The sequence below is a fragment of the Mastigoproctus giganteus genome, chromosome 3, assembly GCF_048544385.1.
Source record: "Mastigoproctus giganteus isolate SK-2022 chromosome 3, ASM4854438v1, whole genome shotgun sequence".
Taxonomy (NCBI): Eukaryota; Metazoa; Arthropoda; class Arachnida; order Uropygi; family Thelyphonidae; genus Mastigoproctus; species Mastigoproctus giganteus.
This window is the reverse complement of record NC_143577.1, coordinates 108,849,189-108,868,531: the sequence shown is the minus strand read 5'-3', so window position 1 is coordinate 108,868,531 and position 19,343 is coordinate 108,849,189. Positions and strand designations below refer to the sequence as shown.

Genomic DNA, 19,343 nt, shown 5'->3' with positions numbered 1-19,343 from the left:
TCTAAAGTAATTTGTAAAAGAATAAGAGAAGTTTACCTCAGTATGATACGTAGAACACTTCCGTATGATTTTTTTTTTTTTTTTTTTTATGTGAACCCCAAACACGAGAGGTATTAGAACCTATAGTACTTAGTACCATGCTTGGGTTGGAGGTTGAGAAGATGAAAGAAGATATTTGTTGACATTGGACTTGAACTTCTGTAGATTGTAATTTTCAGGAAATACATATGAAGGAAGGTTGTTCCAGAAAACGGCAGTTGAATGAATAAATGAGGAAGATGAAAAGTTGGTTCTGTGGGTTTGAAGTTGGACAGTAAATGGATATTGGCTGGTGGTGGCACGTGTTCGGACTGTTTTGAAAGAGAGAGCGGGAATTATAGAAGCCAACTCAGAAGAACAGTGCCCATGGAAGTATCTGTAGAAGAGGCATGCAGCAGAAACAGTACATCTATGAGAAAGCAAGTGGAGAGACTCTGTTAGAGATGAATCATTAATTAACCTAACTGCCCTCTTCTGAATGGAATCAAGAAGCCTGAGAGAGGTTTTGGGGGCACCACCCCAGATGTGGGAATAATATTCCATGGCAGGGCGGATTTGCGATTTATACAGAGTGAGCAGCTGTTTGGAAGAAAAGTAACGCCGAGAGCGAAAGAGAAAAACCAAGTTTTTTAGATGCAGAGGAAGCAATATTTGTAATGTGCTTGTGCCAAGAGAGAGATTAGAAGTTAGGGTAATCCCCAAAAGAGATATATCATTTTGCTTAGAAATCGGAGTGTCACTAAAGATAAGCATAGGAGCAGAAGAATCCTTTTTGCGAGATATAAGACAAGACTGAGTTTTAGAAGGGTTGAAATCAACTAAGTTGTCTTTGCCCCACTGGAGAATTACCTGAAGATTGGCATTTAAGGAATTGGTAGCAGATTTTCGAGAGGTTGAAGCTGATTGAGCAGGACAAGGTTTCTCAAAATGGAAAGTTGAATGCAATGTGCTATCATCGGCAAAACTATGGATAGGATTTCCAATCAATGGAAGAAGGTCATTAATATAGAAAAGGAAAAGAGTGGGGGAAAGAACTGAACCTTGGGGGACACCGGCATTAATGGAGAAGTTAGAAGACAGAGAGCCATCTACCATCACCCTCAGTGAGCGATCAGAGAGAAAACTGGATAACCAATTACTAAAAACAGTTGGCAAACCATAAGATGGAAGCTTGTTTAGAAGACCTTTATGCCAAACATGATCAAAAGCCTTTGATATGTCAAGAGCAACTACTTATGTTTCACCAAACTTTTCCATTGAATTAGTCCATAAATGGGTAACGTTAAGCCAGAATATCACCAGTGGATCGACACTGATGGAATCCATACTGGCGATCGTTGATCAGACAGAAGGTTTCTAGGTAGTTTAAGAGTTGGCAGTTAATTGATTTCTCCATTACTTTAGAAAGAGTAGAAGTAATTGCAATGGGATGATAATGGGATGGGAGGGATTTCTTACCCTTTTTAGGAACTGGCTGGATATGAGCAAATTTCCAAGCAGAAGGAAAAACACCTTTGGAATAAGAAAGTGAAAAAAGGCGGCAAAGAATAGGAGTAAGTTCAGGAGCACAGGTTTTGAGAATGAGTGGAGAAATACCATCGGGACCTGGAGCTTTCTTAGCATCAAGATTCATCAAAATCCTTCTGATATCCTTTTGACGGAAGACCACAGGAGGCACTGAATGGAGCGTGTTGGGAATGGTGGGAGGTGTTTTACCAAGATCATTAATACATGAGCTGGAAGAAAAATGGGATGCTAGCAGATCAGCTTTATCCTTGGCTGAAGTGACAACAGAACCATCTGGTTTGGACAGAGGTGGGAGCAGAGATGGGAAAAATTTGTGGCCAATAGCTTTGGCAAGAGACCAGAATGCTCGGCTACCATTAGGGCAAGAAGCAAGTTTTCTACTCTTAGCCTGTTCAAACTCCAGTTTGGACTGATTAATAACTGCTTTGCAATTGTTGTGAGCTTTGGTATAGGCGGAAAATGAAACTGAAGAATTAGAAACAAGCCAATTACGATATGCAACATTCTTCTCTTGAACAGCCTTAGCACATTTATTGGAAAACCAAGGTTTAGATAAAGGACAAGATTTTAAAGTGGAGTGTGGGATAAAGGATTCCATTCCTGCAAGAATAATTTCACTGACATGATCTGAGCAAACGTTGACATCAGAAGTTTTGAAACAGTAATCCGACCAAGGAAAAGAAGAAAAGAAGTCTCGCAGGTCATCCCATTTTGCATTCTTGTAATGCCAAACAACACGAGGTTGGGAATAGCCATGAGATAAAGGTTCCATTGGAGAAGAGACAATCACCAAGTTGTGATCTGAAGTGCCTAAAGGACCTCTCACTTCGACCGTGTACTTAGAAGGGTTGTTTGTGAGAAAAAGATCAAGCGTATTGGCTGTATGATTAGGATTGTGCGGTATTCTTGTAGGTAAATGAACAATCTGTGCTAGGTCATTAGTAATTGCAAAAGCCTCAGCATCTCGACCTGCTGGATTGGTGTGACTAGAAAACGGAAGCCAGCTGGAATTGTGAACATTAAAATCACCAAGGAAAATTACCTCACTGTTAGGAAAGTTGGACTGGAGAAAGTCAAGTTGCAAAGAGAGGAAGTCAAAGAACTCCAAGTGATTAGTGGAGTTGGGAGAGCAGTAGAGACAACAGATGAATTTGACACAATGAGTTAGAGAGATTTTAAGCCAGAGAAGATCAAAGAGAGGAGATTCCAAATTGCCAAGTCTCTGACAGGGAATATCAGAACGGACATATGCACAAGTACCACCTTTGAGGCGAAAGGAATCATACAGCGAATAATTTGGGCATCTGAGATGAGCAGTAGTTGAATCAACCGATAACTGAGATTCTGTCAGAAAAATTATATGGGGGTTTGGCAGACTGCAAGTGGAAATGGACATCGTTGAGATTAGAATTGAGACCACGTATATTTGTAAAATGAATTAGGAAGTGCTTACTCTGATACTCTCCAGAAATTAAAACTAAAACAATTAAAAAATCGAAAATCTTGTATTACAGTAAGAAATAATTAACAATAATTAAATATCAGAAGAACACAATTAAAAATTAGGTAAAAAATTAATTTAACGAAAAAAAAAAATTGCAAAATGATTTTCCTTACTTGGAAGGAAGGAAAATTGTTTTGCAATAAAGAAAAGGTTGAATACATAATGATTATGTTAGTTGAAGTTTGAAGATGGCCTCGATTGTACAGAAGTTGCAAGAGTGCACATTGAGTTGTTTAGACATATAAGGGAATCAGCAGCAATTGAATTAAAGCTAATGTGGCAATGCAGGTAGAAGAATAGCAGGGAAGATAATCTCTCCTAGGGTGACCAAGGAGAAAATAATAGTTTTGTTTCTGCTACATATTATGAAGTTTTCAGAAAAGTGTAGCCTATTTTAGCATTCTTTCAAGTCAGATCAATGAGTTTTTTTTTTTTTTTTGTTTTTGTGTGTTTGTGTGAGGATGAAAATAAGCTTGTGCAATAAATATTTTGTATTAATGATCCAGTACTGTTGTTTCTCTTTGATTCAGCTCTGTCATTGTCTTTTAGGTGTGATCACCCTTAATCGGCGCCTCGATTTTGAAGAATTACCATTAAAGCAGGTTATTTTTAAAGTACGTGCCATAATACTTGGAGATACTTCACGTACTAGTGAAGCAACTGTAGCCATCAGTGTTCAGGACATAAATGATAACAGTCCAGTATTTACTCAAGATGTAAGATATTTTCTCCTTGTTATTTTTTTGTAGTATATATGGAAAATAATGAAACAAACAAATGTGTATGTAACATCTATCATCTTACAAAGTTAATTCTCCAGAGGGGCAAAGATAACTTAGTTGATTTCAGTTCTTCTAAAACTCAGTCCTGTCTTATACATCTCTAAAAGGTTTCTTCTACTGCTGTTATCTTAAATGATTTCTAGACAAAATCATATATCTCTGTTGGGGATTATCTTGACTTGTAATTTCTCTTGGTTTCTAGTATACAATCTGTATGATAGTATAGAATCTGTATGGTGTGACATAGTTGGAAGCAATGGTATAATGACAGTGGGTGTAATCTACAAGCCAGGTGATTGTGAAGATTATGATGAGAGCCTCTACGTGCAAATGGAATGGGCAAGTAAGCATGAATGTCTTATTATGGGTGATTTTAATTTGCCTTTAATTGATTGGAGCAAATGGAGGACAAAATTTTTAAATCAACTAGATGATTGTTATTTGTATCAACACGCCAGGGAAAATACTAGGGAAAAGAATATTTTAGACCTGATCATGCATGAACCAGTTGACATAATACAGCTAACAGTACAGGAACCAGTAGCAGAAAGTGATCACAGAGTTCTACAGTGGACGATGAAGAGAGAGAGAGAGAGAGAGAGAGAGAGAGAGAGAGAGAGAGAGAGAGAGAGAGAGAGAGAGAGAGAGAGAGAGAGAGAGGTAGCAGTAGTTAAAGGAATGGGTTATAATTTTAGGAAAGGAAATTACAACAGATTATGGTGCTGCATGGCTTCTATTGTTGTTGTTATTTGGTTTTTAGGAGCATTAGCAACTAAGGCCATATTGCTCCGGGAATATGTGGTGGTCATTCCTTGACCTTTCCGCATCCTCCGTATTTGGTTGTCAATGGCTCAAACCCCGGTCTAATCAAGAAGCGTGTGCTATGCACTGCTCCTGCCCACCTGGCTACGGAGGTACCTTGGCCTCTATTAATTGGATAGATATCTCACAGAGAGTGAATACAATTTAAAACATTAATTATAGAAGCCTTTAATGCATATACACCATTATGAAAATACTCCATGAGAAGGATTCCAAGTTGCATAAATAATGAAGTTTCCAGATTACTTAAGCAGAAAAACACTGCATGCAAAGTTACAGAGCAATAAAAAGTACTGAAGCCTATAATAGCTACAAATTGATCTGTAATAATGCCACAGAAAAGGTTAGGCTGGCAAAGGAGCTTATGAGAAATCGCTGGCAAAGAGAGTGAAGAGTGGGGATAAGGAATTCCTCACATATATAAATGCAAAGAAGAGAAGGATGAATCAGATTGGACCCTTATGTAATGGAGATGGGATAGTATTAGATGCCCCAGCTGATGTTGTAGACGAACTCAGCAGTAACTTTGCATTGATATTTACAGAAGAAAAACATTTTATGTCAATGAGAAATTATGGGAGTGAAGTTGAAAAATATGTAATTAATGATACTGAAATTTCACGTGATTATTTAATGAAAAAACTTTCAAGCCTACAGGCGAGTAAGTCTCCTGGCGTTTATGGCATATTCCCTCAACATGGATTGTTGAGGAGGCTCCCATCCTGTAGTGGATTGATAATGACTGCAGTTTACCTTTTTTTTACCTTTTACCCTATAATTTTAAGGGAGGTGGCAAGTGAGTGCATTGAACTATTGAGGCTAATTATGAGAGCATCACTAGACCCAGGAGAGATTCCGTTGGATTGGAAAAGTGCTAATATATCTCCAGTACATAAGGGCAGTTATAAGAGCATAGTGGGAAATTACTGACCAGTCAGTCTAACTTCAGTAGTAAGGAAAATCATGGAGCCCATGATCAAGGTTGGAATTCAGGATCAATTGGATAGAAATGGAATTCTGAAGGATACACAGCATGGTTTTGTAAAGGGAAAATCATGTTTATCAAATCTGGTTATTTTGACAGGGTCACTCATGAGCTGGACTTAGGAAGGAATAATTTCAACAATGTTTATTTCGATTTCAGCAATGCATTTGACTCAGTCCCACATGAGCGGTTACTTTATAAGCTGGAACAGGTTGAAATCATAGAGGAAATCCTATCCTTAGATGGATAGCAGGATTTGCTATCCATCTAAGGATAGAAAATCCTATCCTTAGATGGATAGCAGGATAACAACCCTCTGCCTCCTGGGGCAGGAGGCAGAGGGTTGTGATAAATGGATATTCTTCAGATTGGGTTAATGTAAGAAGTGGGATTCCCCAAGGATCAGTATTGAGACCACTGTTGTTTTTGATTTTCTTAAATGACATTGATGTAGAGATACAGGGCATGATGTTTAAATTTGCAGATGATGTAAAGATTGGTAGAGTAGTTATTGATTACTGCCAAGCAGAGTTTCTTCAGAGTGACCTAGATAGACTTCAGGGATGGTCAGAAAAGTGGCAGCTATGCTTTAATCCAGCAAAGTGCAAGGTCTTACACCTGGGGAATAGTAACTCTAAAATAACTTATACACTTGGTGGAGTTGAACTAAAGTCTGTAGTGGAAGAAAGGGACTTGGGAGTGATGATACAATCAGATATGAAGTTCTCCAAGCATTGTAGACAGGTTGCAAGGAAGGCCCATGGTGTTCTATCGATGATTTGTCGAATATTTGCTAGTAGAGATAATTACATCATAATCCCATTATATAAGGCTATTGGTAGATCACACTTTGAATACTGTGTTCAAGTGTGGAGTCTGCACTTAAAAAAAGACATGGAGCTTCTTGAAAGGGTCCAAAGATGGGTAACTTGCCTGGTGAGATCAGCAAAAGGACATCCTTATGAGGAAAGACTTCGAATATGTGGGTTGCATAGCTTAGAAACTAGGCACCTTAGAGGCAACTTGATTGAGGTGTTTAAGGCTCTGAGAGGCAATAGTAAAATGAATGAGGATAACATTTTCATGATTATAAGTGATTCTAGAACTGTGGGCCATAAATTCAAGTTACTAGAAGAGATGTTTAGACTGGATTGCAGGAAGTTTTATGTCAGCTAGCGAGTTATAAATTACTAGAATAAGTTACCTACATGGTTGGTAGAGGCTGACAGTTTGGGAAAATTCAAAGGTCAGCTGGATAGTTACCTATGGGAAGAGGGAAATGCAAAGTTTTGTCTGTTTCCTTTTCTCTTATTATTATTTATTTTATTTTATTTTATTATTATTTTTATTTTTTTATTTATTTATTTTTGGCTGGTGCAGCAAAAGCCTTAGGCTTCTTTGCACCATATGGCCATTGCTAATACTAAAAAGAAATGTATCTCATCTTATCAGCAAGTATCATTTGCAGTTAGAAAGGTAAATCATGTTGCCTAACTTATAAATTTCCAAGGGGAGCTCTTAACTACAGGCTCCCTCAGAACAATTTGATTAAATATAATATTTATTTTATGTGTGTATGCATTGAAAATGTTTACCTATTTTCATGAGCAAAAATTAAGAAATACCTGCACTACTCTGAGACCAGTTTACCCAACCCTACAAGTTAAAAGCCCATTTGAAGTGGGTGGTCAGTATTGGAAATTGAGACCAGACTGTTCCAAATGGGGATGAGTGGCAGAATCCATACTAACACAGACTTTAATGGATATATACAGTTGGACCTCTATATAAAAAATTGGATTGTTTGCTTTAAAAAATTTGTTAAACAGAAATTTTGTTATAAAGAAATAGACCTTTTCAACAATGAAAAATACTGTAGTTCAACATTCAGAAATATAGTAAAAGATGGGAAATAAATATGATTTCTTTTTTTTTTTTTGAATTGTAACTTTGAATTTTTATGCACTAAATTTGGACCTCTTAAAAGTGCAACCAATGGATATTTCTGCTTAAATTTTCTAACATTTTAAAACAATTAATTTATTAATACATACATATTAAGAAATGACTACTTATATGATGTGCACAATATGTTAATACACTTTTAAGAATTATTTCGAATACATTTTTAAGAATTATATATTAAACGCACAAACTGGAGAACTGGCCTCAACTTAACAAGTGTTCATTTTATTTAATCATTACTGCCAAAGTAAAACAGAAATTATCTGCTTTATTATTAGTATAACTTAGTTCAGTTATTCATTGGCAAGTTTCTTATATTTCCACATTGTCTCCATCGGACATGCTTAAATTATTGCATAATTTTCTGATAATAAGCTTCCATTAAATTAACATAGTGAAAATGACTTTTTATCATTCTTCATCCTTCAAGTTTATAATATATTTTTATCTCTTTTACTTTTATTTATGACTTTCATTTTTCAATAGATGATTAAGTAAAATATATTAATCTCTTTTATATTTTTTCCTCATGTAGTCTTATGTCACTAGCATTTCGGAGTCAGCTGTATTTCCTCAAACATTACTTACTGTTCTTGCCTCTGATAGAGACACTTATGATGGTTATGGCATTATAACATATTCTGTGTCTGGGGATGGAAGTGATGTCTTTTCTATAGATGAAAAATCTGTAAGTAGATTACTGAGAAATTTAAAACATAGTAGTGATTTTTTTAGTACAATTTCAGAATTCCAGATTTCATAGCGTGTTTGAAGTCATATCAAATTTTTTCATGTCAGTTGACCTGTGGGAACCTTATCAGGTAGGCAAAATTGGTAGCTTTTAGTGCATGCTTTGTATGTGTTTTATTTTGATTCTGCCCTGTCTCCATTCCCTGGGCATTTATTATACTGATACTTTAATGCTAAAATATCATGATCATGTTCATAATGATAATGCTTTCTTTTTTTTATTTTTTTTTTAATTGTAACTTTGAATTTTTATGCACTAAATTTGGACTCTTAAAAGTGCAACCAATGGATATTTATGCTTAAAATTATTTTATTTGGTTGAATACACACTGAAGTCACTTTATGGCATTAGCATTAGTAGAGGCATATGATGCAAGAAAGCAAGCTTATTCAGCATCAGCCAAAAAAACACACCACTCCCATTTCACCCCTCCGTTCGCTCAAAATACCTGTCCAGTTGAGCCTTAAATTTGTTTAGGCTATCAACTTCAACAAGTGATGGAAATCGGTTCCACCAACTAACCACAAATTTCCGCACATCTATCCGACATCCGTCCTTCCCCAATTTGAATTTATGCCCTCTGAGCTGATTATTCTGAGCAAGATGAAGAATCCCATTGGCATTGAGCATGCTCAAACCATTCAAAGCCTTATACACCTCTATCAGATCACCTCGCCGGTGCCTAGTCTCCAGATTTGCAAAATTTAAGCCTTTCTTCGTATGAGCAACCCTTTGTTCATTCACTAATCTTGTTGCCCTTCTCTGTACCCGTTCAAGCAGCTCTACATCCTTCTTGAAATGAGGCCTCCAGACCTGTATACAGTACTCAAGATGTGGCCTAACCATTGCCTTATACAAGGGAATAATCACCTCCTTATACCTGCTAGAAAAATTCCTGTATATCATTGACAAGACACCATGAGCTACTCTTGCACTGCTCAGAGAACTTCATATCTGCCTGCACAATTACCCCCAGGTCCTTTTCATTCTCCACCACTGTCAGTGTAGTACCGCAGAGTTGATACGTTGCTCTGGGGTTACTGTTTCCCATATGTAGTACTTTACATTTGTCAATGTTAAACTTCATTTGCCACCTCTCAGCCCATCTGTTCAACCTTTCCAGATCCTGTTGCAGCAGCATAGCATCAGTGGTGTCCTTAACAACCCTGCCAACCTTTGTATCATCTGCAAACTTGGACATTAAACTTGATATCCCATCATCAATATCATTCATAAACACCGAAAAAAACAACGGACCCAACACTGAACCCTGAGGAACTCCACTAATAACATTAGTCCACGTTGAGCAGTGTCCATTGATTACCACTCTGTCTTCTGCCACTCAACCATCCCCTTATCCATAGCAGCAATTTGCCTCCAATGCCACACTGCTCCAATTTGTGCAGCAGTCTTCCATGTGCAACAGTATCAATAGCCTTTCTAAGATCCAAATATATAATATCAAAGTTATTCCCTGCATCCAGTTCTTTTGTGACTACATCATAGTATCCAATCAAATTGGTCAGGCAAGACCTACCCTTAACAAAACCATGCTGCGTCTGAGCTATAACTGAATTCTTGTCTAGATGATCCTGCAGTGCTTCTTTAACCAGTGCCTCCATTAATTTACCTGGAACAGAAGTTAAACTAACAGGTCTATAATTACTTGTGTCAGCCTTTAATCCTCCTTTGTGAATTGGGGTTACATTTGCACATCTCCAGTCTATGGGTACCTCCCCTGAGTCCAAAGAAGCTCTCATAATTATGGCTAGGGGTTTGCTTACTTCCTTTGCTGCCTCCTTTAATATAACTGGATAGATCCCATCCACCCCAGGTGCCTTTTTTATGTTTATCCTCAACAATCTCTCCTCCACTTTCCTCTCAGTTATTACAAAATCATCCAGCTCACTGCCAATGTTTACTTTACCTACATCATTCTCCTTCCTGAATAACTCCTCATGCGTGAATGTAGATGCAAAATACTCGTTTAGGTTGTTAGCCACCTGAGCAGGATCCTCAACTGTTGAACTATCAATATCCAATGGACCAATCTGATTCATCCCTTTCCTTCTTGAGTTTAAATAGGTAAAGAACACTTTTCTGTTTTTCTTTGCATCCTTTGCCAAGGATTTTTCATAGTCTGCCTTTGCCGCCTAATCTCCTTTGTGACTTGGTTACAGACCAACTTATATCTATCATAGGCTTCCATGTCACCCATTAATTTGTATGTATCCCATGCATTTTTCTTCTCTGTCACATGTCTCATTAGTTCATCTGACAACCATTTAGGCCTAAACCTTGAACAATATGTCTTAGTTGGTATGTAAAGCCTGGTAGCCTCCGAGATAAGTTCATTGAATGCTTCCCATTTTGAGTTTGCTGTTGGTAACGTCATCAGTTGGTCCCACTGTATAGAATTTAAATACTGTCTCAGACCATCATAGTCGCCTTTACGAAAACATAAACCCTTCCCTTTACCTCTGATGGTAGTTATCTCCTTGAGTAAATCCCACTTCAACACACTGTGATCACTGCCACCTAGTGGTTCATTTATCTGCAGATTCTTAATGCATGAAGAATCACTACTGATAATCAGATCAAGAGTATTGCTCCCTCTTGTTGCCTCACGAACATGCTGATGTAGAAAACAATCATCCAATAAAACCACAAAAGCCTTGCTAGTGTGCGAGTGACCAAACCGCAAATTCTAGTCAATATCTGGGAAATTAAAATCCCCCATTATAAGACTCTCTGATTTACTGGCTCACTCTATTTCCCTGTACAATATCTTATTATACTCATCAGAGTCATTAGGCCTATAGCACACTCCTACTCTCAATTTTGATTTCCCTATGCTTATGTCACACCAAACTGACTCGACACTGCCCTGTCCATCGATGTCGACTGGCTTCACTTCCTTGGATTTTATGTGTTTCTTAACTAATAGCATAACCCCTCCTCCCCCGTCTATCCTTTCTATACACATTGTATTCCCCAAATTCCAGTTCAGCATTCCTTATATCTGTGTGACACCACATCTCTGATATCCCAACAATATCTGCCTTTGATGTTTTGAGCAATACCTCAAATTCATCAAATTTATTTACCAAACTCCTAGCATTGGTGTACACACAGGTATACATGCACCTGTTTCTATTCTTGGCTACTCTAACACAACCCATGTGTTTACTTGTACCGCAATGACTCCCAGCAGTCTCTGAAATATCCTGCATCCTGTTTTTCAGGCTTCTGCTCATTTCAATAGAAGCAGTGCAAGAATCACTTCCACCTCTGCCAGTGGCTACTGTTAATCTATTAGTCCTTGTATCCCCCCAATCTAGCAGTTTTCTGACCCACCTAACACTGCCTCAATAGCATCGGCAAACATTCTTGCACCCTTTCTATTTAAGTGTGTCCCATCCCTGTAGAAGCAATCTCTCCTGTTAATATACATATATACATAATATACATTATAATGATATATTTTCAAAAATCAACCTATTAATAATCCATTACAATTTCTGATTAATGAATTAGATTTTATACATCTCTACGGTATCTACACATGGATGAGTATAATCAAATATATCAAAGAACCTTTGCTCCCTTGCCATATTGATGAGTGTAGTACATGATAATATATATCTCTATGTATTCCAGATGTAAAAAAAAGATTATCTTGTTGGTTTTCTCTTCACCAGCAATAGCTACAGATATTTTTTGGCCTGGGGCATATTTGAATTTTTGCCATGCCTTTAAGACACATTTGGAAGAATTCCTCCCTGTAGTTTTTTCTGTATTGCTGGTGAATCTGTGTACTGAGTATGAACTAAGTAGAGAAAATGATCAAGGGGAGTATTCTTGGAAAATATGATCGAATTTAATATGATTTATATAGTTTCCCCCTCGGTTCATCTGGTATCCATATCTTATAGAAATCCATTTAATATATGGAGAAAATGTAAAATGATGTGCAGATTTAATAATTTTTATATATTTTTATTTATTTTTACATGCCCTCTCCTCAATTTTCTGGTCAAGGTCATTTCTCACCCCACAAGCTGGCTCTTCTCTTCACACATAAAGATCTCACAAATAATTGATTTACAACAGCATATAAAAAAAAAAATAACAGAATAAGAGATTTAATTAAAAGATACAACATGTTATCTGCAAGAGAAAGGAAATTACTGTAAACTCTTGATATTAAGGCTAAGGGTATTAAAGTTAAGTTGCTACAATGGATAAAAGGATGGTTGAGTGGGAGAAGACAGAGGGTGGTAATTAATGGGTGCTGCTCTTTGTGGACTACAGGTGACCCCCACTTAACGCTGATAATTCGTTCCAGAAAAACAGAGTGCTAAGTGAACCCGTGCTAAGCGAGCGCCACATTCCCATAAGGTAACATATGTATTTGTGAGTTGCGGTCGGCACCATAGGATATTTCCTAATCAATAATAAACGGTAGTGAAAAGATGCACAAATGTCGGTCAAAATATTTAATATTCAAATATTTGTACATATAAAATATTCTGCATTACATACGTATATAATTATGTGGTAGCTACTTACGTATCAAAATTAAACTTAAAATTCCAATTAAAATTATGAATTTAATTTATCTAAATTGATTTCATTTAATTGATGAATTTAATCAAGAAAAATGTGTCGATTTTGGGTTGAACTTTGGCGCTCTTCCAAATAAACTAAAAGGGGTATTAATTTTAAATCCCCTGCAGCGTTACCACCCAACAATAAAGTCAACCACTCCTTCGCCACTGAAACCTGGCATGTTTTTTTCCTTCTTTCAATATGAAACTTCTCTTAGGTATTCATTTCCACAAAAGTCCTGCTTCATCTATGTTAAAAACTTGTTGAGAAGTATGACACATAATATCGCTCTTCAATAATTTTAACAAGTTCTTTTTTGAAAGTTTCGGCTCCTTAATCTGCACTTGCAGCTTCTCCCTGGATTTTAAATCTATTCAACCAGCCCTTACTAGTTTTAAATGGTTCCACTTTTTTTTTTTTTTTTTTTTTTTTTAGGTGAGTTTTCTTCAGATCATCGTATTAGCTAATCTCTCTCTCTCTCTCTTTTTTTTTTTTTTAATAATATTTAACTTAACTGAATTCTGCATTGGATATTATCTTCAATAAAATTAGTTAGTCTTTCCATTTCAATCCTAATAGCCGACCTAGCCCTAGTTGCTTGCAGTGGAACAGCTGTCTTTCCCACTGCTAAAATTAATTCTTTATTTTTTTTTATAATTGTTCTTACAGTTAAACTTGCATGTCCTAAATTATGGCACGCATCGGCTTTTCTATGACCAGAATCGATTTGCTTCAAAACGTCTAATTTAATTTACAAATTAAGACTTTTTCTTACATTTATAGTCTTCGTACTGCACCCAGACGGTGTTGCTTTTTAATTCTTTTCCACCATTATTAACTCTTCGAAAATGTAACTGCATTGGTTGCATTAATTATGATGCAATATTCAAGTGAACTGTCCGTTACGCACTATGTCTAATACTGTACTGACTGATGACTAGACTTCGGATAAATGCATATAATGCAAATATTACAAGCAACATACTTGATCATTTTTTAAAATGTTGATCTCAGAACTACGTAACAAATCACTGTACTGCAATTAAATTAGCATGAAAATATCACTGAACATGGGAAAATTTCTCAAGTCAGTGTGGGAAATGTTTTAATGCTGTTTTGATATTCATTTTCAAGCTATCGACTTCATCAAATGAAACGATTTCATTAAATATCAAAAGATACAATCTGTAAAAGAGCGTTACAGTGATCTGTGACACCATTATAGTCAGATATGGGTTATAATATAAGAACAGCGTTATAACGAATCAGCGTAAAGCGAACTGCGTTATAACAGGGGCCTGCTATAATGTTATTAGTGGAGTCCCACAGGGTTTGGTGTTGGGTCCACTGTTGTTTTGTATATTTATTAATGATATAGATGAAGGTATATCAGGCTTAGTGTCAAAGTTTGCAGATGATACAAAGGTTGGCAGGGTTGTTAATGACAGTAATGGCAGTGTGCTACTGCAACAAGATCTAGAAAATTTGGGAACATGGGCTGAGAAGTGGCAACTGAAGTTTAACATTGAAAAATGCAAAGTACTGCATATGGGTAGAAGTAACCCTGGAGAAACATACCAACTGTGTGGTACTACACTTAGGGTGGTAGAAAATGAAAAAGACCTGGGAGTAATTGGGCAGTCAGATATGAAGTTTTCTGAGCAATGCAGACAGGCTGCCAGAGCAGGTCATGGGGTTTTGTCAATGATATACAGGAATTTTGCTAGCAGGGAAAAGGAGGTGATTGTCTCTCTGTATAAGGCAATGGTCAGGCCATGCCTTGAGTACTGTATACAGGTCTGGAGGCCTCATTTTAGGAAGGATGTAGAGTTGCTTGAGTGTGTGCAGAGCAGGGCAACAAAATTGGTAATGGGAACAAAGGGGGGGGGGTCCTCTTACTGAGAAAGGCATAAGTTCTGAAATTGCAGTGCCTGGAGACCAGGCACCTGTGAGGTGATGTGATTGAGGTGCATAAGGCCTTGAATGGGGCAAGCATGCTGAATTCTGATGGGATTCTTCTTCTTCTTCTTCTGCTTTCTCAGATTACGAACCTGAGAGGACATAAATTCAAATCGAGGAAAGACAGTTGTAGAATAGATGTATGGAAATTTGCCTTTTGCCAGCGGGTAGTTAATTGCTGGAACAAACTTCCATCTGTTATTGTGGAAGTTGATAGCTTAAATGTATTCAAGGAAGAACTGGACAAACGTTTAGAGGGAATGGTTGTGTGAAATTGTTTTTTTTTTTTTTTTTTGGCTGATGCTACATAAGCTCCTATGCTTGCTTTCTTGCATCACATGCCACGATTACTGTTACTATTATTACTATTACTATTCTCGAATTTAACATTCACTGTCTCACATCATTTAAGTTACATTTCACCTGCTGCCTATTTGTGAAAATTCTCAACCAGATTTAACTTTGTTAACACAGAGTGTGTAACAAATATAAAAGATCTCTACATAAATGATACCATTGACTTGGAATGGATGCTGGAGGACGCTGTTGTACAATGTAGTGAAAAAGCTGAAAGGCATTTTGTCAGTAGAAGGAAGTGAGATGAAAGCAGTGAGGAAGAAGACAGTGATATTGTCATTTAGCATTAGCAGTGCCATATGATGCAAAAAAGCAAGCTTAAAGAGCATCAGCAAAAAAAAAAAAAATCCCATTTTACCCATCCATTTGCTCCAAAAGTTTGTCTAGCTCTTCATTGAATTTATTTAAGCTATCAACTCCCACAATGAAAGATGGAAGTTTGTTCCAGCAATCAACCACCCCCTATTCTGAAACTGTGTTCCCTCAATTTGAATTTATGCCCTCTCAAGTGCATAATCTGAGCAAGAGGAAGAATCCAATTAGCATTGAGCTTGCCCAAACCATTTAAAGCCTTAAACACCTCAATCAGATTACCTTGCAAGTGCCTTTTCTCCAGATGTTACAGTTTGCAGAACTTAAGCCTTTCTTGGTAAGAGCACCCCTTTGTTCTCCCTTGCCAATCTCATTGCCCTTCTCTGTGCCCATTCCAGCAGCTCTACATCCTTCCAAAATGAGACCTCCAGACCTGTATACAGTACTCAAGGTGTGGCCTGACCATTGCCTTATATAAAGGGATAATCACCTCCTTATCCCTGCTAGCAAAATTCCTGTGTATCATTGACAAAACCTCATGAACTGTCCTGGCAGCCTGTCTGCACTGCTCAGAGAACTTTATATATGACTGCACAGTTATCCCCAGATCTTTTTCATTCTCCACTACCCTGAGTAGTATCATACAGTTGGTATGTTACTCTGGGGTTACTGCTATCTATATGCAATACTTTTCATTTGTCTCATGGTCGCTTAAGACTCTGCTGGACATGCCTAAAGCTCTTTCTGTCAAAGTGTTTGAATTGGATTCTGTGATAGAGTGTAGTACAAAATTTAAAAGAGTGTTAGAGACTCTTATGGCCCTATACAAGGAGACCTACAGGGATTTTCAATGGATGATGAAGCAAACATTCATAATGAGTTTTTCTAAGAACATCGCAACTGTACATCCTTGCTTTGCAGACTCTTGTGTGTCACATTCTCCAAAAGATCTGGGATCTCTCCCTCTGTCCCATCCATCCATCCATCCTCTTGTATCACTGCCATTCCTATTATCTTTATTACCAATAAAAAAAAAATAAGAAAATTTAACTGATGATGATATTGATCAGTGAGTTGTATGTCTTATGTTTTTTTTTTGGATTTTACTATTTATTTATTCTTCATATAAACCATATTCATAGTGCTTAAACTTACATTTGTTTTAATAAGTTTGGTTATTTACCTATAATATATGTTAAATCTTATTGATCACTTGTGCTTTCTATAAGATTTCTCATATTACATCTTAAAGCTTATTAATCATGAACGTTTTGCTTGGCTTTCTGCTTAATATTCATGGCACTTGTTGATGAATGTATCTCCTGTAAACTAAATAACAGAGTAAACCCTCTTCTAGAGTTTACTATGTTATTTAGTTTATTACAGCTTTAAATAATTTTTTTCTCAGATTAAAGAAGGTAAAAGTACCAAACAATCTTTATACAACAACATTTGAACTGTTGTTGTTGTTTGGTTTTTAGGAGCATTAGCAACTAAGGCCATATTGCTCCGGGAATATGCGGTGGTCATTTCCTTGACCTTTCCGCATCCTCTGTATTTGGTGGTGACGGGCTCGAACCCCGGTCTAATCAAGAAGTGTGTGCTACGCACTGTTGCTTCTTCCGACCTGGCTGCAGAGGCGCCTAACATTTGAACTCTACTTTGATGCAGAACACCCCCCCTCCCCATAATTTTCCTATTGTTGACAGGTACAACAACAAAAAAAAAAAAAAACTATCCTCAGTCTAAATATTATTAGCTAATTTTACTATTAGAATGTGGAAGAATTTTTCTGTCACCTAATAAACAGTTCATTAAGTACTAAAAAATTTTCCAATGTCTTTATCCATAAAATAAACTGTGCTGAGATCGTGTTACTTCCTCCTTTTTAACAACAATTCTTATCCTGTATATTCCTTTTAATAAATAAAAATTTCTTTTTCCATGAATTCTGAAATAAAGATATAAACTAAAAGCTTACCTTCACCTCATGCCAAACATCTTATGAGGCTAAATAAGTGTGTATATTTATGTTTAAGTTAATTTTGGTATTAGTATTAATAATATGATGCAAGAAAGCAAAGTTTATGCAGCGCTAGTCAAGGGGAAAAAAAAATAATTATTTCTCCATCTCTTCCAATAATTTATCTAAAAATTCCTTAAATTTACTTAACCTGTACAACACCAGGTGTAAGATTATTCGACGACTACCCTTTGGCTGAATGAATGCAGGGGCATTCCTAGAATATGTGGCACCCGGGTGCCAATTGAAATCTGGTGCCTCCCCTTTAAATGTTTTTTCATGTATGTATGTAAGTTTTAGGTTTTCGGGTGCCCCTTGAACTTTGGCGCCCGGGTGCAGTGCACCCCTTGCACCCTCGGGACGCCCCACTCCTGGCTGAATGCAAAAAGCTGCAACTATTCTTTTCTAATTTAAATTTATGTCCCCTTTTATGTTTCATCTGATAATGAGTAAAGATACCATAAGCATTTAGTTTACGTAACCCTTTTAAAGCCTTATACACTTTAATTAGGTTGCCGTGTAGTTGCCTTGTTTCCAGAAACAAGGTTTCTGGAAACAACTTAATTTTTTATAGAAACTCTTGTTAATTATGATAAAAGTTTGCGGTGAATTTATTGTTTCATTAAGAGAACTTTATAATAGTGTAACTCCAATCTTCCCTGGTAAAAATATTGTTCCCCCCCAAACTATTCTCATTGCTCTTCTCTACATCCTTTCCAACAGATCTATCTCCATCCTAAAATGAGTTATCCAAACCTGTATGCAGTTTTTTTTTAGCAGATGCTGCATAAGCTTGTTTTCTTGCGTCATTGCCACTACCACTAATAGTAACACTTCATCTGGTTATGGCTGCTCAGGAGACAAAATTGTTTCATGGACATTTATGATCTTTGGAATATGCTCTAGAGAAAAAGCTCTTTTTAAGTGTGCCATGAGATTAGGAAAAACTCAAATGAGTTTAATGGCAGTCACTATATAGATGTGCCACGAATATGTGTTTTTTTAACTTCAAGTGTGACTTGAGTGAAAAAAGACTGGGATTCCCCTTCTCTAGTGTATATACTGTAGTCTTGGCATTTATATGCATAATTTTAAGAGCAAGTTTCAATTACTATTTATTTTGCCATTAATTAGGGGGAGGAAATGTTATACCATATAAGGGATAAGGGAATGTTATTCCATATGGAGGGTCTATTGAGAATGTAATAACATTCCATTGGTCTTCCATAGAGAATCTGCAGTCCATATAAAATTTTTATTTTATTTTAGATTATTATATATTATTTCAGAAATTGTAGAAGTTTCAGCCATAGAAGAGACATGAATATCTTCTTTTGTGTGTACTTTTCAAAACATTTCTTTCAAATTCAAGGCAGTTTAATATGGTGTAAATTTCATATAATTTCACTGAAGAATTTTGGGTGCCTCCATAGCCAGGTGGGTAGGAGCAGCAGTGCGTAGCACACGCTTCTTGATTAGACCGAGGTTCAAGCCCGTGCTCACCAAATACAGAGGATGCGAAAAGGTCAGGGAATGATCACCGCATATCCCCGGAGCAATATGGCCTTAGTTGCTAATGCTCCTAAAAACCAAATAACAAACAAACAAACTGAAGACTTTTCACTACTTGTGATTAGAAAAAAAACAAAAAAAGCTGTGCGATGGTAAAGATAAGACTTAACATTCATCTCTATACTCTTGTTAAT

At 36.7% G+C, this 19,343-nt stretch overlaps 1 protein-coding gene across 6 annotated transcripts in view; it reads left to right on the top strand.

Moving 5' to 3' along the window:
• Positions 1-19,343, top strand: part of Cad74A (cadherin 74A) — a 748,720-nt gene that overhangs the window by 488,426 nt on the left and 240,951 nt on the right. For all 6 annotated transcript variants that reach the window (XR_016546733.1, XM_090369392.1, XM_090369388.1 and 3 more), the window contains 2 exons: positions 3,620-3,786; positions 8,160-8,312. Coding sequence is in view for 5 of the 6 variants with exons in the window: in XM_090369392.1 (XP_090225518.1) it covers positions 3,620-3,786; positions 8,160-8,312 (320 nt within the window). In the remaining variant the exon portion in view is untranslated. The remainder of the gene's footprint in view (positions 1-3,619; positions 3,787-8,159; positions 8,313-19,343) is intronic.